Below are 19,461 nucleotides of genomic sequence, written 5' to 3'. Positions count from 1 at the left end.
AATATTGAGAGATGAGGGATGAGCTTGAACTGTGATTGGAATTGGAATTGGAAGTTGAATTGGAATCGGAACTAGAAACGCGTATTATCCGGCATCTTGCGGAAGTAAGCAATCTTGTCCTTGGGCACGCGATAGCCGTGCATCCAGCGACTGCCCTTGCGCAGGGATCCATCGATGCCATCCTTCCAGACGCCCTGCGGCAGATAAACTGAAAAGGCAGACAGGGTCAAGACGCAGCTCAAAGAGAATGGGAGATTAGTCCGCTTGTTACTCACCCTCACGCTCCTCGAGACCGGCGTCCAGTATGGGTGCCACAATCAGCTCCTCGCCCACCGAGAACTCATCGCTGACAATGAGACAGGCGGGATCGTGGGGATCGATCATCCAGAGTGGACGCACCAGTGGCAGTCCCTCGTTCATGGATGGACTGAGATACTTCTTGAGCAGAGCTATGACCACCGTTTGACGCACCTCCTTCAACTCCTGGGCAACGCGCGTGACCAACTCGCTGTGATACTCGTCCGGCCGATGGCTGAACTGCATGGCCGGCAGGAATGTGGCCAGCTGCAGCCAGCGTATGAACAGCTCGGCATCTGGCAGCGGCGGCTGTCCCAGCGAATAGAACGAGATCATTTTGGTCAACGGACGCTCCAGCAAGTAGTCGCCACCAATTGCGCCGGCTAGCACAAACGGATAGCCAATGACGCCATAGTTGAGCACCGCCGCCAATGTATCCCGAAGACCCGCCCACGTCGCATTCGCCGGCGGCGTGCTAAGGAATGTCGGCGGCTTGGGCACCACGCTGGCTGTGGACACGGCCATAAGCCCAGCGCTCTCCAGACTGCTGGTCAGCATGCGCGCATACATGTCTGGATTGTCGAGCGGCTGTCGGCATTGATAGTAGTGCGGCAGATTATAGCCAGTGCCCAGATCCAGATAGAAACTCTTCACGCCATATTCATCCTTAAGCCGCTGCAGCTTCTCCAGCAGCCAGGGCACCGAAGCATTGTTTGTAATATCTAACACGCCGGCACTGGAGCTGCTCTTATAGCGGGTCAGCGCTGGGATGCTGCGCTCCGAGTAGCGTTCATAGATAAGCAGCTTGCGAGCGACGGCATCCTTGAAGTTTGGACTGTCCGTACTAATAAACGGCTGAATGGTGAAGACGACCTTGAAGCCACGTCGGTGCAGCACATCGATGGTGTCCTTGAGCGTGGGAAAGCGTGTCCGATCCACCGTGAAGTCCCCAATATTCTCCTGCCAGAACTCATTGATCACAATGTGCCCCAGGCCCATGGCAATCGCGTTCTCGGCGTAATCGCAAATGACGGACTCGTTGAGATGGTCGCGTTGCTCCTGGTTGGGTATGCGCCAAACAGGCTCCTCCAGCAGCGAGTGCAGCTCACCTATGTCCTGCTCGGTGAGGCCGTCCCATAGGCTCTGCTGTGTCATCAGCATATGCAAGCTGCGCATGTCCTCCGTAGTGCATATCCTGTAATCGAGCTGTGGCAATGGCGTCAAGCGGTTCACAAACGTGAAATCATCGTTGGCTGCCCGCAGACAGAACTGATTCTCCGTCCGATTGATGCCCAGCTGGAGCGGTGTACGCTCGCTGACCTGCATCGCCACGCCGATCGAGTTGATGAAGTAGCGCTTGACCGCGTTGCCGAACTGATGCACCTTATGATCGCCGCTGGCATAGGGCATAAAGTCGAAGTTGGCATAGCTGAGGGACCACTCCTGGCCCTTGGTTATGCCCCCGCCAAACCACAGTCCATTGTCCCGCTTCAGCTCGTAGCAATCGGTTGGCAGCAGACCCGGTCGTAGTGCCTGCCATTGCAGCGTGTAGCAGCGGAACACCTGCTTGTCCTCGAAGTTCAGATGGAGACGGGCGATGCCATTCCATTCGATGCAGACGCTGCCGTCGGCTCGCCGCTGATTCTCGAGGCAGTGGAAGGGCGCCGTATCGCTGTCCAGGGTGACGCCCAAATGCCCAAAGATAACCTCCTTGTCGTCGTGACTCAGTATGCGAAAGATGCGATCCTTCGAGTTGAACTTGAGCTTCTGGAAGTAGCTTTTAGTCAGCACCTGATGATGGTACGCCACATACGCATAGCCGATCTAAATACAACATTTGATGAGCCAAAGGATCTGTGGGCCAGGACCAACTCTAACTACTCACCAGAAAGATTATGATGAAGAACATCATGATCACAAAGATCTTGATCTTGTAGTCCTTCGTCTCGCGCTTCTTCTTGCGTATCAGCTGTGGGAAGGCCTGTAGATTAGATTTTGATTATGTAGAGCCCCTTAGCAGCATTCCACTCATCACTCGAAATACCAGAGATTTCAGGTGCACAGATGGGGCACTTGTGGATGCTTCCACATTGCGATTGACGACAGTGGAATGCAGCTAGTTATATTGTTCAAATGGACTCTACTCGTACTGAATGTTGAGCTTAAATCTGACATAAGTCTCTCTTCATTGTCTCCCTCTTGATCTCTTTCTCGCCTTTCTTGCTCCTCTCTCTCTCCTTTTGTTACGATATAATTCTCTATCTTTCATTTTCTCTGAGCTTCTTTCTCACGCTCTTCTGTCCTATTTTCTCTTTGTTGTTGTCACATGATTCTCTTTTTCTCTCTATTTATATTATCTCTCTATGTCTTTCTTTCTTCTTCCCTCTTTCTCAAGTTTCCTTCTCTCTTCATCCCCTTCTCCTTTTCTTTTTCCCTTTATCTCTTTCTTTCTCTTTCTCGCTATTTCCCTCACTCTTTCTCTCTATCTCAATCTTTCTCCTCCATCCTCTCTATCCCCTATCTTTTCCTTTCTCTCTCTCTCTATCCTCCTCCCTCTCTCACTTTCTTTCACGCTCTCTTTCTCTTTATCTCCCACTCTCTCTCTTTTACTTCCACTCTCTTTCTCCCTCCGTCATTCTCTCATTCTATCTGTCTCCCTTCCTCTCGCTCTCTCCCTTGCTACCTGTTAACTTACCTGCATCTTCTCGCGTAATAAACTCGCCAAGGAGTTGACGCTTGTGATCGAGGCCTGATTGCTGGCCAAGCTGTGGGTGTCAAAGTCGCTGGCCAACATCTCCCGGCTGTTGAGACGGAGGGCGGGCAAAGGGGCGATTGAGGCACGTCTGCGGCTACGAAAGCGGTCCCTGTCGAGAGTTGTAAATAATGCGAATTGTTAGAGCCATAAACATCGATACACAACCGATAACCGATAACCGATAACCAATATCCGATAACTGGTGACTGCGTGTCCGTCGGATCTTCAGCTATCAATGCTGGCATTTGTGATAGCCGATTGTAAATTAGCCAGATACAGCAACAGATACGAACAGACAACAAGCTGTGCTATTCCCCAAGTACAACTGAGATTTATGGCTATATTGAATAGCGTTCGTGTCTGTGCTTATCTCACGTATTTTTCGAGCTTGATCATATATATATATAAGACAGTATATTACAGATCTTAATGAAATTTATATTATGAGTTGCATTGCGTTAACCAACCGAACCGAAACGAACCGAACTTCATGTCGATGTCTGGCATTTAGCGTACTTTGTATATCTTGCTTGACTTCATATTAGAATTGTATACCAAGTTTTTACTGTCAGAAAATGATTTGTAGCTGGGCAAATTTGATTAAGATTATGATTAGCGATAGCTAAGAATGGTTTTTGCGTTGACACACGAAAAACAAAAACCCGAAGGCCAACACACGTCATATAAACTATATGTAGGAGGTGGGCGTACGTGGATTGGGAGACTTCTCTCAACTGAGTGACCCATTTCATATGGGTAAAGCATATGACTCGCATCGTATCGTTTCAATATTCATATTCATATATACACACATATATATATACATTTATTTTTTATTTTTTTGTATAATTTTCATAGGCGCCGCTTGAAATGCAATATATGTTTGTGCGATAAGGCCCCATAAATCAGCTTTGTTTTAGCACGAAATTAGCACATTACAACTATAAGTTGTTGTTTATAGCTGAATGTCTATACATATTTATAATAGATATAGTTATACCTGTAACGTCTGTTTAGTGGCTATGCTTAAGCAACGTTTGTGACTTGATGGCTGCGAGCTATGCGCGTTTGTCTTATCACGCCTAATCACAATTATCTACTGAGCTGCTCTGACTTAAAGATACAGATACAGATACGCTATGGCTACGGCTACAGCTACATCTACAGCTGAAGATAAAGCGACAACAACAGCAGCCCGAATGGCACATTCAACTGATTTTATAGATATTATACCGACAATGAGTTCGCATGTAATTTATTACAGTAGCGGCCAAAATAATAGTCAACGAGCGGAATTCGGACAACCCTCAGATTATAGAAAAATTCTTATTAAGTTATATTAAATTCTATATTGTTTTATTATTATACTTAGTCATATATATTTACCAAAACGGACTTTTCTAATCTTTAAGTAGTATAAGAAATATATCATATTAGGAGCATAAATGTCTTAAAAGTCTTATCTACAATACGAGCTGATAAAATATTGGAATTTAAATTCTTTAGAGGTTTCATTGCCAGCGGCACTACTATTATAGCCGCAACTGTGCACACGCACACATGCACACACATTCATGCGCTGTGATAATCAACAAAGTTTTCACGAACATCAACAATAATAACAATAATAACGTCTTGATTTGTGCCGCCTCTGCCTCTGCTGCTGCCATTTGATGAGCTTATCATCAACAAGCGAGATTTTGCTGTTGCCTCCACCCACCACCTGCTGTCGTCGTCGCTGCAGCGTTATTAATTTGCTTAAACTGCAAAATTACTACCACACACACACACACACACGCGCGCATTCTTACAGAATTGCTCTCTCGTACTCACTCACACACACGTACTTAACATTCTGTCAGCAAAAGCTTTGCTGTTGAGCGGCTCTAAGCGTAGGCGCAAGCGCAGCGTTTGCTCTGTAAGGAGAGCTGTCTGTTAACAGAGCTGTTAGTGAACAGCTCAGATGAGCCGTTCGCTCTGCTAAATGCAGCTGCCCGTTCATTGACGCTGTCTGTTAAGCGGTCCTGTCGCTTAACATACTTGTTGCAGCTCTGCTGCTCTTAGCGAATTATACTGCGTGTTGATGTGCTTCAGCTCAATCAAATAAGTTAACAAAAAATTCAGTTTATTGACTTTTTGTCATTATCGTCACAGACATGAGCTGGACATAGAAGCAGCCAGTTCAACTTTGCTGCTTCTGTTAAAAACTTTTAAAATTACTACAATTTCCGCAAACTTTATGAATATATATATTTTTATACCCTGAAGCCATAGAAAATGGGTATTCTGCAAAAGTATGTAACAGGCAGAAGGAGTAGAAGAAGGCCTAATTATTGATAAAAAATCGACAATTGCTTGAATACCGTAAATGCTGGAAACTTCAGATTTACTGTGTAGGTTTTTGTAATGAATAATGAAGATGTTATATATTTTCCAATTTGGATACCTTCCTGCCCAGCTGCTCGCAGCTCTAAGGGTGTCTACTAGGCGAGTCGCCTCAAGAAGAGCACGCTTAATTGTGTTTATTTGCTTTAAATAGGCCAAATGCTTATCTCATCACTCATTATCGTACTTAATACAGGGTATCTAGTTGCTAAGCAGCTTAGGGTTTTTTCATTTGCTTCACATTTAATTGCAGCCTTAAAAAACTTGCCGTGCAATTATAATTTATTTAGACAACAACAATTTGACCAAAGCTTATTAATAACAATAATTTGGTAATTGAACAACAGAATTTGAACGCAAACGAAACGCGTTTGGCTAACTAACTGTAACTAAAGAACCGTTGAATTTCATTACAACTGCGAAGCTAAAAAGTGGAAGCGCTTTATGCCGGAATGCTGAGAATGACACGTTTGCGTTTCGAATTCCCCATTCCCCGTTCCGCCTTCCCCGCTGCCCGTTCCCTAGTCCACGCTCCCAATTCCGCTCGCTCCGATGTAGTTTGAAATGAAATCCAAATTAATTAATTTAATTGCAGTCTGAACTTTGGCATGAGAGACATGGGCAACGAGTACGGGAGTTGCCACACTAAGCTGGCCACACGGGTTGCCAGACAGTTACAATTGAATTCTGAATAGATAGGAGTTATTGGAAACGTAGTGCAATTATTACTTTCAGATACCCTGTACCCTGTACACTACTATATTGTATCCAGTAGAGCGGCAAAGCTCTAGAGTGAGCGAGTAGATACCCTGTACAACGTCTTAAAGCAGGTCAATCTGCATGTTATGTTTGCTGCTGACTTGAACATACCCTGTGTTATACCAATCTAAGTGTTATGACATTAAACTCTAGTATGACTTTAAGATACTCTTGAATTATGGTATTTTATGACATAGAAAACAATGGAATGATTTGAGATACCCTGTACAAAGCCTCAGGCTGCATTACATACATGTTATGATCTGCCAAGCCTCTAAGAGGACCTTGAAATACCCTGTAAACAGCGTTATTCAACATAAATCTATCTAATCTGCATTAAATGTTTATAGCTTTTATATGGCTTTAAAATGCTTCAATCAGCCAGATTGTGTACCACTTGAAAATGAAGCACATGAAGTTCGGCTCACAGGTACCCTGTAAAATGCTTAGCTAACACAATATACTTAAATACTCTGCATTTACGTATAACTGTGTAGCTGTGACAATATTGAGAGCATCTCTTACAATGATACCCTGTAAAAAGATGGAAGTAATGGGAGTTTGCGGGTCGCAGCTCAATTGGCACTATGCGTGGCCAGTTCGTAATTACAAGGTATCTAACGGCTGGTCAACCATCAGATGCTTACAACTACGTTCGTAACAAAGGCTAATTAGCACTAGTATGCGAAATGCTATTGAAAAAACATAACGGAGATGCAAATGATATAAAGACTAAAAATACAGCTAAAATAAACATATTCATGGAAAATAAGTGCATGGCTATATGCGCACATTTACGTACATCAATAACTGTTACAGGTATATGTAATTATATAAATATAGCCGATATTCGAGAGATAACTCACTTGTGAACAGGTTTCTTGGCGTTGCCAAATTCGTCGCTGCTGTCGTCGTCCTCCTCCTTGCTATTCTTAGCATTCGTATTGGGTGGAGGCGAAAGCGTTGTGGGCGTGCCGATGCTGGAGGCGGATGCGTCGTCGACGATCTGCAAACAAGACGGAAAATAAGATATATACATATATACGATATGCATTGATATAATTATATATGCAGTTGGCTCTTTGAGGCTTCTTTGTCGCCTTTTGCTTTTAATTCATATGTGCAACATGGCGTATGCGTGATTTTGTAATGCATATTTATAAGACGCACGCGGCTGGGCCCGTTTCCTGCCTTTGTGCGCGACTGGCTTGCAGCTGCCGTCAGCTGAAACTGGTTTGGGCCAGTCGTCGGCCAATATGGATCGGTTCAGATCAGTTCGATTGGCCAGTCGTAGTACCTGCCTTGCCCGCAGTTAGCTGCTGCAGCTCGTCCTGGCGCGCATCCAGCGCCGTAGGAGGTAGCATGCTCATCGCACAGGTGCACAGGAGTCGAATGGAACTGCCTGAAGTGAAGTTGCTGCAGTGAGTGAAAACAGAGCTCGAAGCGTCTGCTGCCTTTGCCGGCTGCTTGATAATTGCTCGAATATTGTATTAGAAATGACGAGGGCTTTGCTTTCAATCTGCTATCTGTTGGTGTGCGTGTGTGTGTGTGTAAGGGTGTGTGAGTGTGTGTATTGGTGTGTGTTTGTTTAATCGGTCGACGTCGCGCTTCATGGCGACTGCGAGTGCTCGTTCCTCAGTGATTAATTACGAGGCTTCGGCTTCACATTTCTCACAATTTTATTGTGATTCTCGCTCACAGAACGAGGGCAGTTCAATCAGTAATCGAAAGCATCAACACTGCATAATTTATTAAAGAAAATTACTTCTCTTCAACTTGGTGCTATAAGATATCTGTTTATCCTATGGAATAGCATCGTCAAATTATTCCTTCGAGCATCCCAACGACATTAACATATATAAAGAACTGTTACTGCTTAGATTTGAGTTTCTAGAGTGCCTTTAACAAAGATAAAATACCCAGCATATATCCCTTATTCCTGATATATCCCATTTTGAGACAAATTCGTTCCCACTTAGAAGCTTATTTCCCTTCTTAGTTTTGTATAAACGCATGAACATTCGATACTTTGATGACGACCCTCGCCGCAGCATTGCCAAATGGCGTCTCTTTTTGATTTTGATACGTACCGAGACACTCGCAGCGACAGACTTGAAAATTATTCAGCTCGGCGCGCGCTAGCAATATGGCCGACTAGACTTAGCACTTAATCTTAACTACTTGCCATAAATTACAGTCTATCGGCTTTTGGTCATTCGCTGTCCATCCAGCTAGCTGGCTGGCTGGCCCTCCCCACTCCCATAAGTCATGTGGGATGCCGCTTTCTCATTATCTAGTTTATGGCAGCTTCAATATATTTTATATATGTACCAGTTGTATTCATAAATATATATATTTATATAGATCATAAATTGCAACTTTTACCTTTAGGGTTGCAGCAGAATTCAATAGGAAGACCTTCGGATAAGCCTTTAAACATCTTGCATGGCCTGCTTAGCTTTACCGATAAGCAAAACTATCAAACGAAACTATCAATCGTAGTAGGCTTCGAACTGCTCAAATTTCGATGTTCTCGCGTCCAGTTTTTCTCCAACTCAGTTTGCTTTGGCGTATCAGTGGGAGCAGATTAAGTTTTATTTTTCCTTTTTTTATTTTTTTTTTATTCTCCTTTTTTCTCCTTTTTTTTTTGATAAAATATTGACTGTAATATCTATCGCAAGATACTCGGTTTTTATTATATATCTTTTTTTTTTTTTGCAAAAATATTGATTATATCTATCTCAAAATACTCGATGAGAATGTGGAAGGAGCTCGTCGGATAATTATTATTTATAATTATTATAGATACTTATTTTTCAGGGCAGACAATGTTTTCTCTTTTTTTCTGCTTTTAAACTCTTTTTTGCTAAAATATTGATTATAATATCTAACTCAAAATACTCGATGAGAATGTGGAAGAAGCTCGTCGGAAAATTAGGATTTTTCAGTCTGCTTCGTTAGCTGTTTAAGAGCTGACCAAGTTTTATATCTTTTTTTTTTCTTTTGTCTTTATCTCATTCTCCTTTTTTTTATTTTTTCTCTTTTTTATCTGTTTTTTCTTTTTTTTTTTAGAATGAGCTCGTCGGATAATTATTTTTCAGAGCAGACAAAGTTTTCTCTTTTTTCTGCTTTTATCTCTTTTTTTCTCTTTTTTTTGCTAAATTATTGATTGTAATATCTTTCTCAAAATACTCGATGAGAATGTAGGAGGGGCTCGTCGAAGGAAATTCTTTTTTCGTTTTGAGTTTTGACTGCAGTGCGAGTTGAAGATTTATTTGCGAATAAATCTGTAATTTCAGTGCACTCCTTTGAACCGCTTTTAGTTTTGAATAAGACATGCAAGTAAAAGTGTCATTCCAAACGGGGCTTTCAAACACGGAACTTGAATTGGGATTTGCAATGAAATTGGAGGGAGTTTGACTTAAAATTTGAACAGATGACTGAGTGCGTGGCAGAGTGCTCCGTATGGCACTCTTGCAGCTAAAGAGTTTCGAAACTTGAGTATCCATGGCTTGTAAAGCTTGGAACGAGGGTCAGCAGGTGTTAATGATGTTATGAATAATCTTATGAGGGAGTTTATGAGCTAGTCGAGCGCTGGTTTGAAGTAGCATGGCATTCGTCCTTGCAACGTAGAAGTGTGATGAAGAAGATGTGAATAGTGTAAGGAGAGGGTCTAGTGGCTTATTTATTAAATTCCTAACAATTCAGAGACCAGTGGACCTGTATGAGCCTCTCCGCTGGGGTATCCTGCGGTTTGGAGCACGTAAGGAGGTGACGACCGCATTTAACGTAGTAACTTTGTGAGTGTTTCACAGTACTCGATGACGTTGTAAAGAAGGTATGTTGAAGTAAATTTATTCTTAGTTTTTTTGTATAGATGTATTGTTGGTTCTTCATGGGAGTCGATAGACCAATAGACGATTCAAATGGGTCGATGAGTAGAGAGATCAGATGCTTCGTCGCATATAGATGTGATGCCATAGCTAGAGACAAGTCCACGCACCTCACGTCACTTGTAATACTAATGAGATGCCTAAGGAGAGAATATATCGAAGGGTCTGCAGCAGGTGAATACACATAATTCCCACCATATTTGGAGTAATTCAAGAAGTCGGCATCCTTAAATGTGGAAATGCTTCTGGCTTTAATGGAATCGATAAGCGCTTCATTAAGTCCCACTCGATGCCATCCCACTATTAACCTGGGATACTTCTCCGGAATGCAGAAGCGCAGATAACGAATAAACATCATGCAGACCAATTAGCCTCCTGCATTTGGAAAACCGCTGGAAGAAGACTCCGAAGTTCCTAAGGACGTCATGAATCTCATCCCCTTTCAATTTGCATTCAGACTAAAACGTGGAATACGGAACGATTACACAGGATAGTGAATCAAATTAGACAGACTCCACTACAAAGAGTAAACGCTGTAGCAGCCGAAGGAGCTTGAAGCCACCAACCCCCAACCTCACCAAATTAAAGACCGGGAAGCTTTCAGTAGCGGTCCCATTGGACCGCCTGCTTCCCAGTTCCCCAAGGAAGCGTTGTGTGTCCAACTCACGGCATGCCCAAAACTACAGGGTATCTCCTAATCAAGGTTTACTGCTAACATCGTTCGCAGACAAGACGGCTGTGCTTTGGGGAAACAAAGTTTCCGAACTTGGAACATTACTGTTAATACAATAATAATAATATACAAAAGTATACGGGCTCCATTTAGAAATGTGGAAAACGAGTTAAGGCATCGCATCAAAACTTCACCTTAACCAAAGACGTACGCCGACGTGTCGCCGGTTAGGTACTGTTGGTCGGAGGCACAATAATCAATCAACATTAACTCAAACTGTATTCCTCCTTAACCTACTTGTCAGAAGACTCGGTCACAGAAGAGGAGGCAAGGGACACGAGAGAATATTTATCACGCTTATCGAATCACTTTATGTAATATGTTAATAGAGCTGATATTTTCAAGATTTGGAATTCAGATTTGTTTTCAGTTATTTTCTGAGACCATCGTGAACGTTTTACTCTCTGCACTGCTTATTAATAAACAAAGACATCTAAAATTTGAAATCTTCCTTTTTGCCGCCTTCCTTGCTAACTGCTCCTTTGTATCGATGCTTGACATTCGTTGCTCACTCAGTTTGTGCCTCGATGCATTCGTTCATTGCGAATAAGACATTCGCATATAAGTGATTGCGATTTGACATTCGCATACAAGAAAATGCGATTTGACATTCGCATATAAGCGACTGCAATTTGACATACGCTGGAATGTGTCGACGAGCGTCTAAGTCTTATTGCGCATGGTGAAATTGAGGTTATAAATAAAAAGGCTGGCACAAAAAGGTTGTGAAAGAATTTGATCTGATTTATTTTATTCAAATTTAAGTTTCAAACTTGAGTATCTAATTTAGCTCTAATGAGTCGCCTTGAGTGGCCTAAACGATAAGCGGTACATTCAATCGTAGTTGGCTTCGAACTGTGCTCACATTATCTTTCAGTCTGCTTCGGCGTCTTTTTAAGAGCAGACCAAGTTATATCTCTTATTTTTCTCTTTAACTATTTTTCTCCTAAGTTTTTGCTAAAATATTGATTATAATATCTAACTCAAAATACTCGATGAGAATGTGCAAGAAGCTCGTCGGATAATTATTATTTTTCAGGCTGCGTCGTCAACTTTTTAGGGCAGACAAAGTTTTATATCATTTTTTTTTTTCTCTTTTTTATCTCATTTTTTCTCCTGTTTTTCTTTTTCTCTCTATTTTCCTCCTTTATCTTTACTAAAATATTGATTATAATATCTATCTCAAAATACTCGAAGTGAAAAGGAACAAGCTCGTCGGATAATTATTAGTTTTCAGTCTGCGTTATATCTTTTTTTTCTTCTCTCATTTTTTTCTCTTTTTTATCTCTTTTTTTCTCCTTTTTTTTTGGAATGAGCTGGTCGGATAATTATTATTTTTTAGTCTACTTCGTCAGCTTTTTTAAGAGCAGACCAAGTTTTATATCTTTTTTTTCTTTTTTCTCTTTTTTATCTCATATTTTTCTTTTTTTTTCTCTTTTCTATCTCCTTTTTTTTAGAATGATTTCGTCGGATAATTATTATTTTTCAGATCAGACAAAATTTTCTCTTTCTGCTTTTATCTCATTTTTTCTCTTTTTTTTTTTGCTAAAATATTGATTGTAATATTTTTCTCAAAAGACTCGATGAGAATGTGGAAGGAGCTTTTCAGATAATTATTATTGTTCTTATTTTTTTTTAATTATTGATTGTGGTGTGAAATGTAGTACTTTTAACGAATTGGTTTTTAATTTGATTGCACTCATTCTCTTTGCGCCTTTTTTAATTTTAATATTTATGTATTTTAATATTTAGTGCTTTTACTGGTTTAGGCAACTACAAAAATTTGCAAAGTTCTTGTCTCCATGAGTTTGTCAAAGAAAATGTAGAAAAATCTTTTGTTAAACAGTATCATTATTTTCTCTAAACAACTTTAATATTTGTTAAAATAGAATTTTGAAATTTGTTAATATTTTTATTTAAAAATTTGTTTAATTAACACTAAAAATTTTTAAATCCTTTTTTTAATTCATGCAATGCTTTCAAAACCAGTTTTAAAATATGATAAGCTGATTACAGAATTTATTTATAATTATAATATGTAATTTTTATCCTTCTCTCGGAGCACGCGTGGCAGTGTCAGACGATATTCGCCGGAGAGTTTAGAAAACTCTTTTGTTTATTAACATATTTACAAAAATATTTTTTATAATTTTCCACTCGTAAAATGTATGAACCATTTTTATTATTTTATTTAAAATTTTTTTGGCTTTTCCTAAAGCCCTAAGAATATTAACAATTTTTTTAAAATACTTTCATTTAATAAACCTTAAATGCATTTATTTTTAAACTGATGAAATTTGTATAAAAGTATGTTTTTTTAAATTTGTGATGAGAGATATACTTTTCCAAAGTTTTCTTTGTTTTGAATATGTTATTTATTTAAAAAAAAAAACTATATACTCTATAAAGAGGAATATAAGTAAAAGTCCTAGGCGAAATCTGTTGCCCTTTATTGAGGCGCCAATCGGAATACAACAAAATTTGCTGCTCACTTTCAGGCTGAGCTGATATATAGAATGGATCAGTATTTACGGAGATGATAGCGTAAGCTAGCGATTACTCATGACATATGAGTGACAAATTCAGTAGTTTCGAAAAAAACTGAAATTAATGAATTTCTAGTAATTAATAGTAAAGAAACCTATATTTAACCTCTATAAAAAATGTGTTCGATGCTGGTTTTGATGCGTTGTTCAGTGTAGTTAACGTAATAAAATATTCCATTGTGTACTTATACCCTGTGCGTAGGCGACAGAATGGGCTTTCCTGACTTGATAGGGCTGCACCGAATGGAATCACATAAGAATTATATATATATATATATAAGAATGTTACATAGGGATCTAATATAGTGTATACAGATCCCAGAAACTGCCAAGATAGCGTCACAAATCGCACTGCTAGGCAAGCTAAGGCTAGCACAGCTATTCTTAACAGTGGACCACACAAAGGTGCCGATCACGGGGTATCTAAGCAGTCGGATACGCCTTTCCAGCTATCAAAACCGCCAACTGTTTGCAATGCACATTAATTACGCTTGAAGTGTAAACATGAGAATTGAAATGGCAAGCAAAAATAAGATGTACAGCAATAATTATCCGATTCAAATAGATCGATGAGAGGAGATGTCGGATGTCTCAACACATCTATCTGTATACATATCTACATATAGGTATATTTGACAGCAGATCGAGACTTTTGGCATTTCTGTTCCAGTGTTTGAAGTATTCTAAATGTTTTTCTTTTTCTTTGTTTGCTTTTGCTTTTTTTTAATATTTTGTTAATTTACGTGTAATTTGCCACAAATACACACACAGATAGAGACTTAATAAGCTTATAATTATTTATCTGGTAGCTTTTGTTTAATGCCAAAAACTCGTTTCCGAAATCGTAAAATGAATCAGCATAGTCGCATTACTGCTTATACCTCAGCTTGCCCTCCCTCACTCTGTCCCCTCATGAGCCCTCTGTACCCTATACTCACGCTTTCCGCTTGGCTCTCCTCGTTCAGCGCCTCCTGCGCCTGCATCTGATGCCGTAGACGCAGCGCTTCCAAGTCCAGCGAATTTATGCCCTGCGGCAGCGAAATGGAATTGCGTCGCAGTCCGGGTCCAAAATGATCTCTGTCCCTATCTCTGTCCCTATCCCTGTCTCTATCCCTGTCTCTGTCTCTGTCCCGGTCCCGCATCGCCTCCACCTCGTTGGGCAGCTCTTCCGGTAGCTCGTTGACTACATACAACTGCGGCAGATCCACATTGCGTCGCTGGCCGAGAGATTGCTTGCGCGGCTGCTCCTGCTCTCGCTGCCGCAGGCTCTCCTCCGCCTCCTCCTGCTCATCCTCGCCCTCCACCTGCTCATCCGCATAGGGCAGCGCCTGCGCCGCGAGCAGCAGCAGCGGCGACGACGCGGACTCTGACATTCTCCCGTCTCTACTAGATTTACTCGCGTTCGATACACACTAGGAATACGCGAGGGGGGATTACGTGCGCACGCGTTCGCGTCCAGGTTACGACTCGTTGCGGCCAAAGCGTATGCTATATGCTGCCCCAAACACCCAAATACCCATTCCCCACTGCCCCAGTATTGCAGTCCCCAAGCAGCTCTCTTAAATAGCTCTGAGAGCGCGACGTTCAGCTCAGCCAAGCAGCCACAGGCAGAGGGAGGGGCAGCCGGGCGGGCGGTGGGGCGTGGAGGGTTATCAGCCATAAAGCCGACGTCGATTGTGTTTGACTTTAATCAAACGCTCGCTTATCATTATCATTGTCATCGTCGTCATCATCATTATCAGCATTAGCATTTGGTAAGCCGATTATCGGCATTGGCACTGATTACACATACGACGCGTTGTACGCATCGCTTTCAACTAGGCCGAGCGTGTTTATTAATCTGTTTATTTGCTATGTTTCTCGAATCTGTTAATTAAATTCGGCACTTGCTTTTAAAAAATAACAAAGTAAATAAAAACAAATAAAAAAAAAAATTTGCACAGCTAATTAAGTCACATTATAGCCAGCTCCAGCTCCCTCTCCCCCTCCCCCTCCCTCTCTCCCTCCGTCTCCGTCTCTGACTCACTCTGTCTCTCCCTCTCTCTCTGTTTCTCTGTCTCGTTTTGCGCCTGTTCTTCGGTCTGCTATCTGCAGCTATAAAGCGTTTAATCAACATCCAGCAAATCGCACCAATTGATCAAATATTGGCTATAAGCGTTAAAAGGTTTTGCCTTTTCTGTGCCTGCAACAGCCTGTATACCCTGTAGTCAATGTGCAAGTCGGTCATGCACAACTGGCAAATACTCTTCACCCTGCTAAGACAAATACTTGTATATAACAAATAGATATAGAAGATGATTCCTATTCCCTATCGTCTCAAAAAGGGACTTAAATTTAGAATTTAAAAATCGTAAAATCTTTGCAGATCAAATTTGATTTGATATATATTAAATATATATTAAATGTTTCGAGAGTTCGTGATTAAATTTCTCGATCCACGTGATGCGATAAAGATGCAGCTCAAGTGCAATTGAAAAATTGTATCAAAGTCGACAAAGGAGCTCTCGATTGGAGTCGATTCAGGAATATATATATTACATAAGTTGCCAAGCTTCCGAATGAATTCAAGAATATGTATTATAAAAGTTTCTTCAACACCTAAAGGTCTGACCCTATTGGAAATGCATTGCAATAAAAATCAATTAATTTTCTATTCTAATTGTAGCTAGACAATATGAGCACAAAACCAATATGCCCCATTGACACACGAACAGTTGTTACCTATGAGCCAACACACCTGTATCACCACCAACCTCCCCACTCATCTCACCTGCTGTCAATCAGCCGATAAGTTGATTAGCCCAATAGGCCAATCGAGGGCGCAATAAAATCCATTCGCAATATTATGGCTATAAATTGTGAATTGAATTGGCTGAGAAATGGATTCGCATACGTAATTATGACCAGGCCGGGCGACTCGGCTCGTGTCACGAGCGCAGGCACGACACGCGCTTAGCTAACCTCTAAAGCCATTGAAATGCAAGACACAGCGTCGCCCATTCGCTATCTCTCTCCCTCTCGGCCTCTCTCCGTCTCAGTGTCTCAAATTGCACCCAGCTGTAAAAATTAGCAACTTATAGCCTATAGACTGGCTCAAAAGAAAAAATTATTAAAAAAGCAGAACTGAGCTGAGCTACTTTAACAGCTGTTCACTGAAATACTTTTAGAATTTTCATAACGTTTACGAATGTACACGCAAAAGGAAAACGAAAAGAACTCAAATTGGAATACAAAAGCTATGCAAATTGTATAACAAGTAAACTACACAGACTAACCAATTTTATTAAGCAAGAATCAGTCTAAACATATCCACAGCAATCGGAACTGGAATAATCCTAGAACACACTCACTCTATATAATACATCTACATAAACCCGTCGAAAATTGGAATCCATAAAGGTTTCATGAAAATGTATAAAACATATATAAAATAATAAATATTCGCATTTTCTTTATTTTTGATTTTCAATACCGCCCAGCTTAACCCAGTTCGTAAAAAACGTATTCCAAGTACTAGAAACTTAATACACTTATCATTTGCTTAGAAGAAAAGGTATTCCACGGTATTGTGTGTATGTAAATATATGTATGCGATGTGTATGTGCTTGTCTTGCATACAGAGCGTAAGTATAAAAGAAGTGTAGAAGGATTGGAATTTCTGCTGATCGCAGGGTTGAGAGTATCTCCTAGTCGAGCAGACCCAACTTGCGCACTGTTGCTTGTTTTAAATAGTTTATTTAGTTATCTGAAAGTAGTTTTTGTAAAAAATCATTATTAGTCAATGAAATATTGTCTTTTCAATTTATAGAATAGCTGCCCCACAATTCCGAACCCAATTCCTCTGGCTCTTACGTATGGCTGCCTTTCGGTATACCTCTTTCTCGAAGGACCAATAGAAAATTCCTAAAAATAGATCATAGGTCTTGGCTGGGTGTATTAGTACTGTAAGATACAGTTAAAATCATTTTTTTAAATATATATGCAAAGCAAAATCGAAGAATTTCAATGTTTGCTTCAAACTTCGCATCATTAAAAAAACAATTTCGAATTTTTTTTTGAAAAGGGGAAAAAATGCAATTTTATTTTCAATAAATTGGTATTTTTTGTTCATTTTCTTTAATTTTATTTATTTGTTGGTTTTTGCTTTTTACTCTCTCTTTGATTTGTTTCGTTTTGCTATTGGCTTTTGCTTTTGTTTTCGTTTTCGTTTTTGTTTTGTTTTATTTTTTCTCACATTTGAGTTCACGTGCCCTTACAGTAGTCACTCATTATATGGCACGCACTCGAGCGTTTTCTCTTTTTTGTCTTTCGAATGATAAACTTTGTATTAAATGTTGAATTAGGCGCATATTTTGATGTGAATGTGATTTTTTTAAATTTGTTTATTTATTTAAGTTATGTATATTTAATTGTAATTTTTAAATATGTAAGAAAACATTGATATTCAAATTTTTACGCTTTCGTTACGTTTTTTTTGTTTTTTTTTTTCTTTTGGAATGTTATTTGTTTGCTCTCTCTCTTTTCTACTTGTTCTTCTTCTTCGTGTTTTGTTTGTTGCTATCAATTTGTTTATTTAAGTAATTTGTTGCTGGTGTTTTGTTGTTGCTATTTTAAATGGTACAAATACAAATTGAAATACGAATACAAATGATTTGCTTACTCTTTAAATATGTTAACATTTTCTCTCATATATTTATTTCATTTCTTGCATTTTTCAATTGTTTGCGGCTCATCGAATTTGTTTCTTATTTTGTTTTCTTTTTCTTTTGCAGTTACTACAAAAAAACAATGAAGTAAAAACAAAAGATCGAATATATATATGTATATATATAAATATAGCATAGCGTAATTATATAATTTATAATAGAATAAACATATATATATAATAATAATGATAATAATTATGGAATATACATAGTTAATACAAACTAAAACAAAACATAAAACGTTCGCGCTACAATAAATGGCCAAAGAGCGTGTTCTTTTTATTTTATTTATAATTTATTCATTTTTTGTAATTTTTACTTTTACTTTTCATTTAGTGACAATTTCTTTCATGTTTTGAGACACTGTGCATATATGTATCGAAATATATGTATATGTATATATTTATATATGATAGCGTAAATTGAATAAATATATAATTAAGAAAAAAAAATAGAAAAAAATCATTTATAATAATAATCATATTGGTAATGCATACATATACATATTTATATTTATATATATATATATACATATACATATCCATTTGTATGTATATATACATATATATAATGATAATCATAATCATAATTGTGTAAATTGTAAATATCACAAGCAGACGTCACTTGCATCGTTGATATATATATATATATATATATATATATATATATATATATATATATATATATATATATATACATTGTAATGTATATGCATGAGTGTGTTTGTGAGTGGTGTGTGTGACTGTGTGCATGATTGCTACGATTTCTATTACTTAAATTAAGTGAATTTTTGTTCTAAAAGAAAATATAATTTGTTTTACTTTAAACACACACTCAAACACACAGACGACACGCACACGCACACACAGTTGCTTAACTTTTGCCTCGATTTAACCAAAAAAATTTGTTGCTCTTTGTTTTTGCGTACTTTTTGTTTCAATAACTGTTTTGTTTCGTTTCCTTTTTTTTATATATATATATATATAAACAGCTCTTAAGTGTAACTAACATTTTTGTTTATTTTTCTACTAGAAAAATTTAAATTGAGTACATAATCATCAACATGTTTTGTTTTGCTATTTACTACATACAAATGATGCTTCAGACAAAATGTATATATATATACATATAAATATGTATATATATATACACAATATAGTTATATTTGATTGTATTTTCTATATAAAGTTCTATGCGTTTCGATTTTGTTGTTGCTTTTGCTATATTTAAAATTGACTTTTTACATTGTTTTTTTTTTTTTTTTTTTTAGCAGCTTTGTTTATGTTTTCATCTACTGCGATTGCGTGAATAAATAAAAAAAATTTGTATATATATATATATATATGTGGGTGTTTAGTGAGTGTGAATGTGTATGTTTTGCTTTTAT

At 38.9% G+C, this 19,461-nt stretch overlaps 1 protein-coding gene across 4 annotated transcripts; it reads right to left on the bottom strand.

The window, feature by feature from the left end:
• Positions 1–14: 14 nt before the first annotated feature.
• LOC111605597 (myogenesis-regulating glycosidase) lies at positions 15–14,866 on the bottom strand. 4 transcript variants are annotated; one of them, XM_023324205.2, is made up of 6 exons: positions 14,307–14,866; positions 7,063–7,202; positions 2,993–3,161; positions 2,183–2,266; positions 276–2,121; positions 15–208 (listed from the first exon to the last, which is right to left on the bottom strand). In XM_023324205.2, exons 1-6 carry the CDS (start codon positions 14,739–14,741, stop codon positions 72–74), a joined length of 2,811 nt encoding a protein of 936 aa, XP_023179973.2. In that variant the 5' UTR covers positions 14,742–14,866; the 3' UTR covers positions 15–71. The 4 variants fall into 4 exon arrangements, with proteins under 4 accessions (XP_023179973.2, XP_023179972.2, XP_023179974.2 ...); XM_023324204.2 differs by having other exon boundaries at positions 2,183–2,278; positions 14,307–14,865; XM_023324206.2 differs by lacking the exon at positions 14,307–14,866 and adding an exon at positions 7,498–7,652 and having other exon boundaries at positions 2,183–2,278.
• Between the last annotated feature and the right edge of the window lie 4,595 nt (positions 14,867–19,461).

The sequence above is a fragment of the Drosophila hydei genome, unplaced genomic scaffold, assembly GCF_003285905.1.
Source record: "Drosophila hydei strain 15085-1641.00,03,60 unplaced genomic scaffold, DhydRS2 tig00000333-arrow-arrow-pilon, whole genome shotgun sequence".
NCBI classification, from domain to species: Eukaryota; Metazoa; Arthropoda; class Insecta; order Diptera; family Drosophilidae; genus Drosophila; species Drosophila hydei.
The sequence above is the reverse complement of the archived record's forward strand: the minus strand, read 5'-3'. Positions and strand labels throughout refer to the sequence as shown.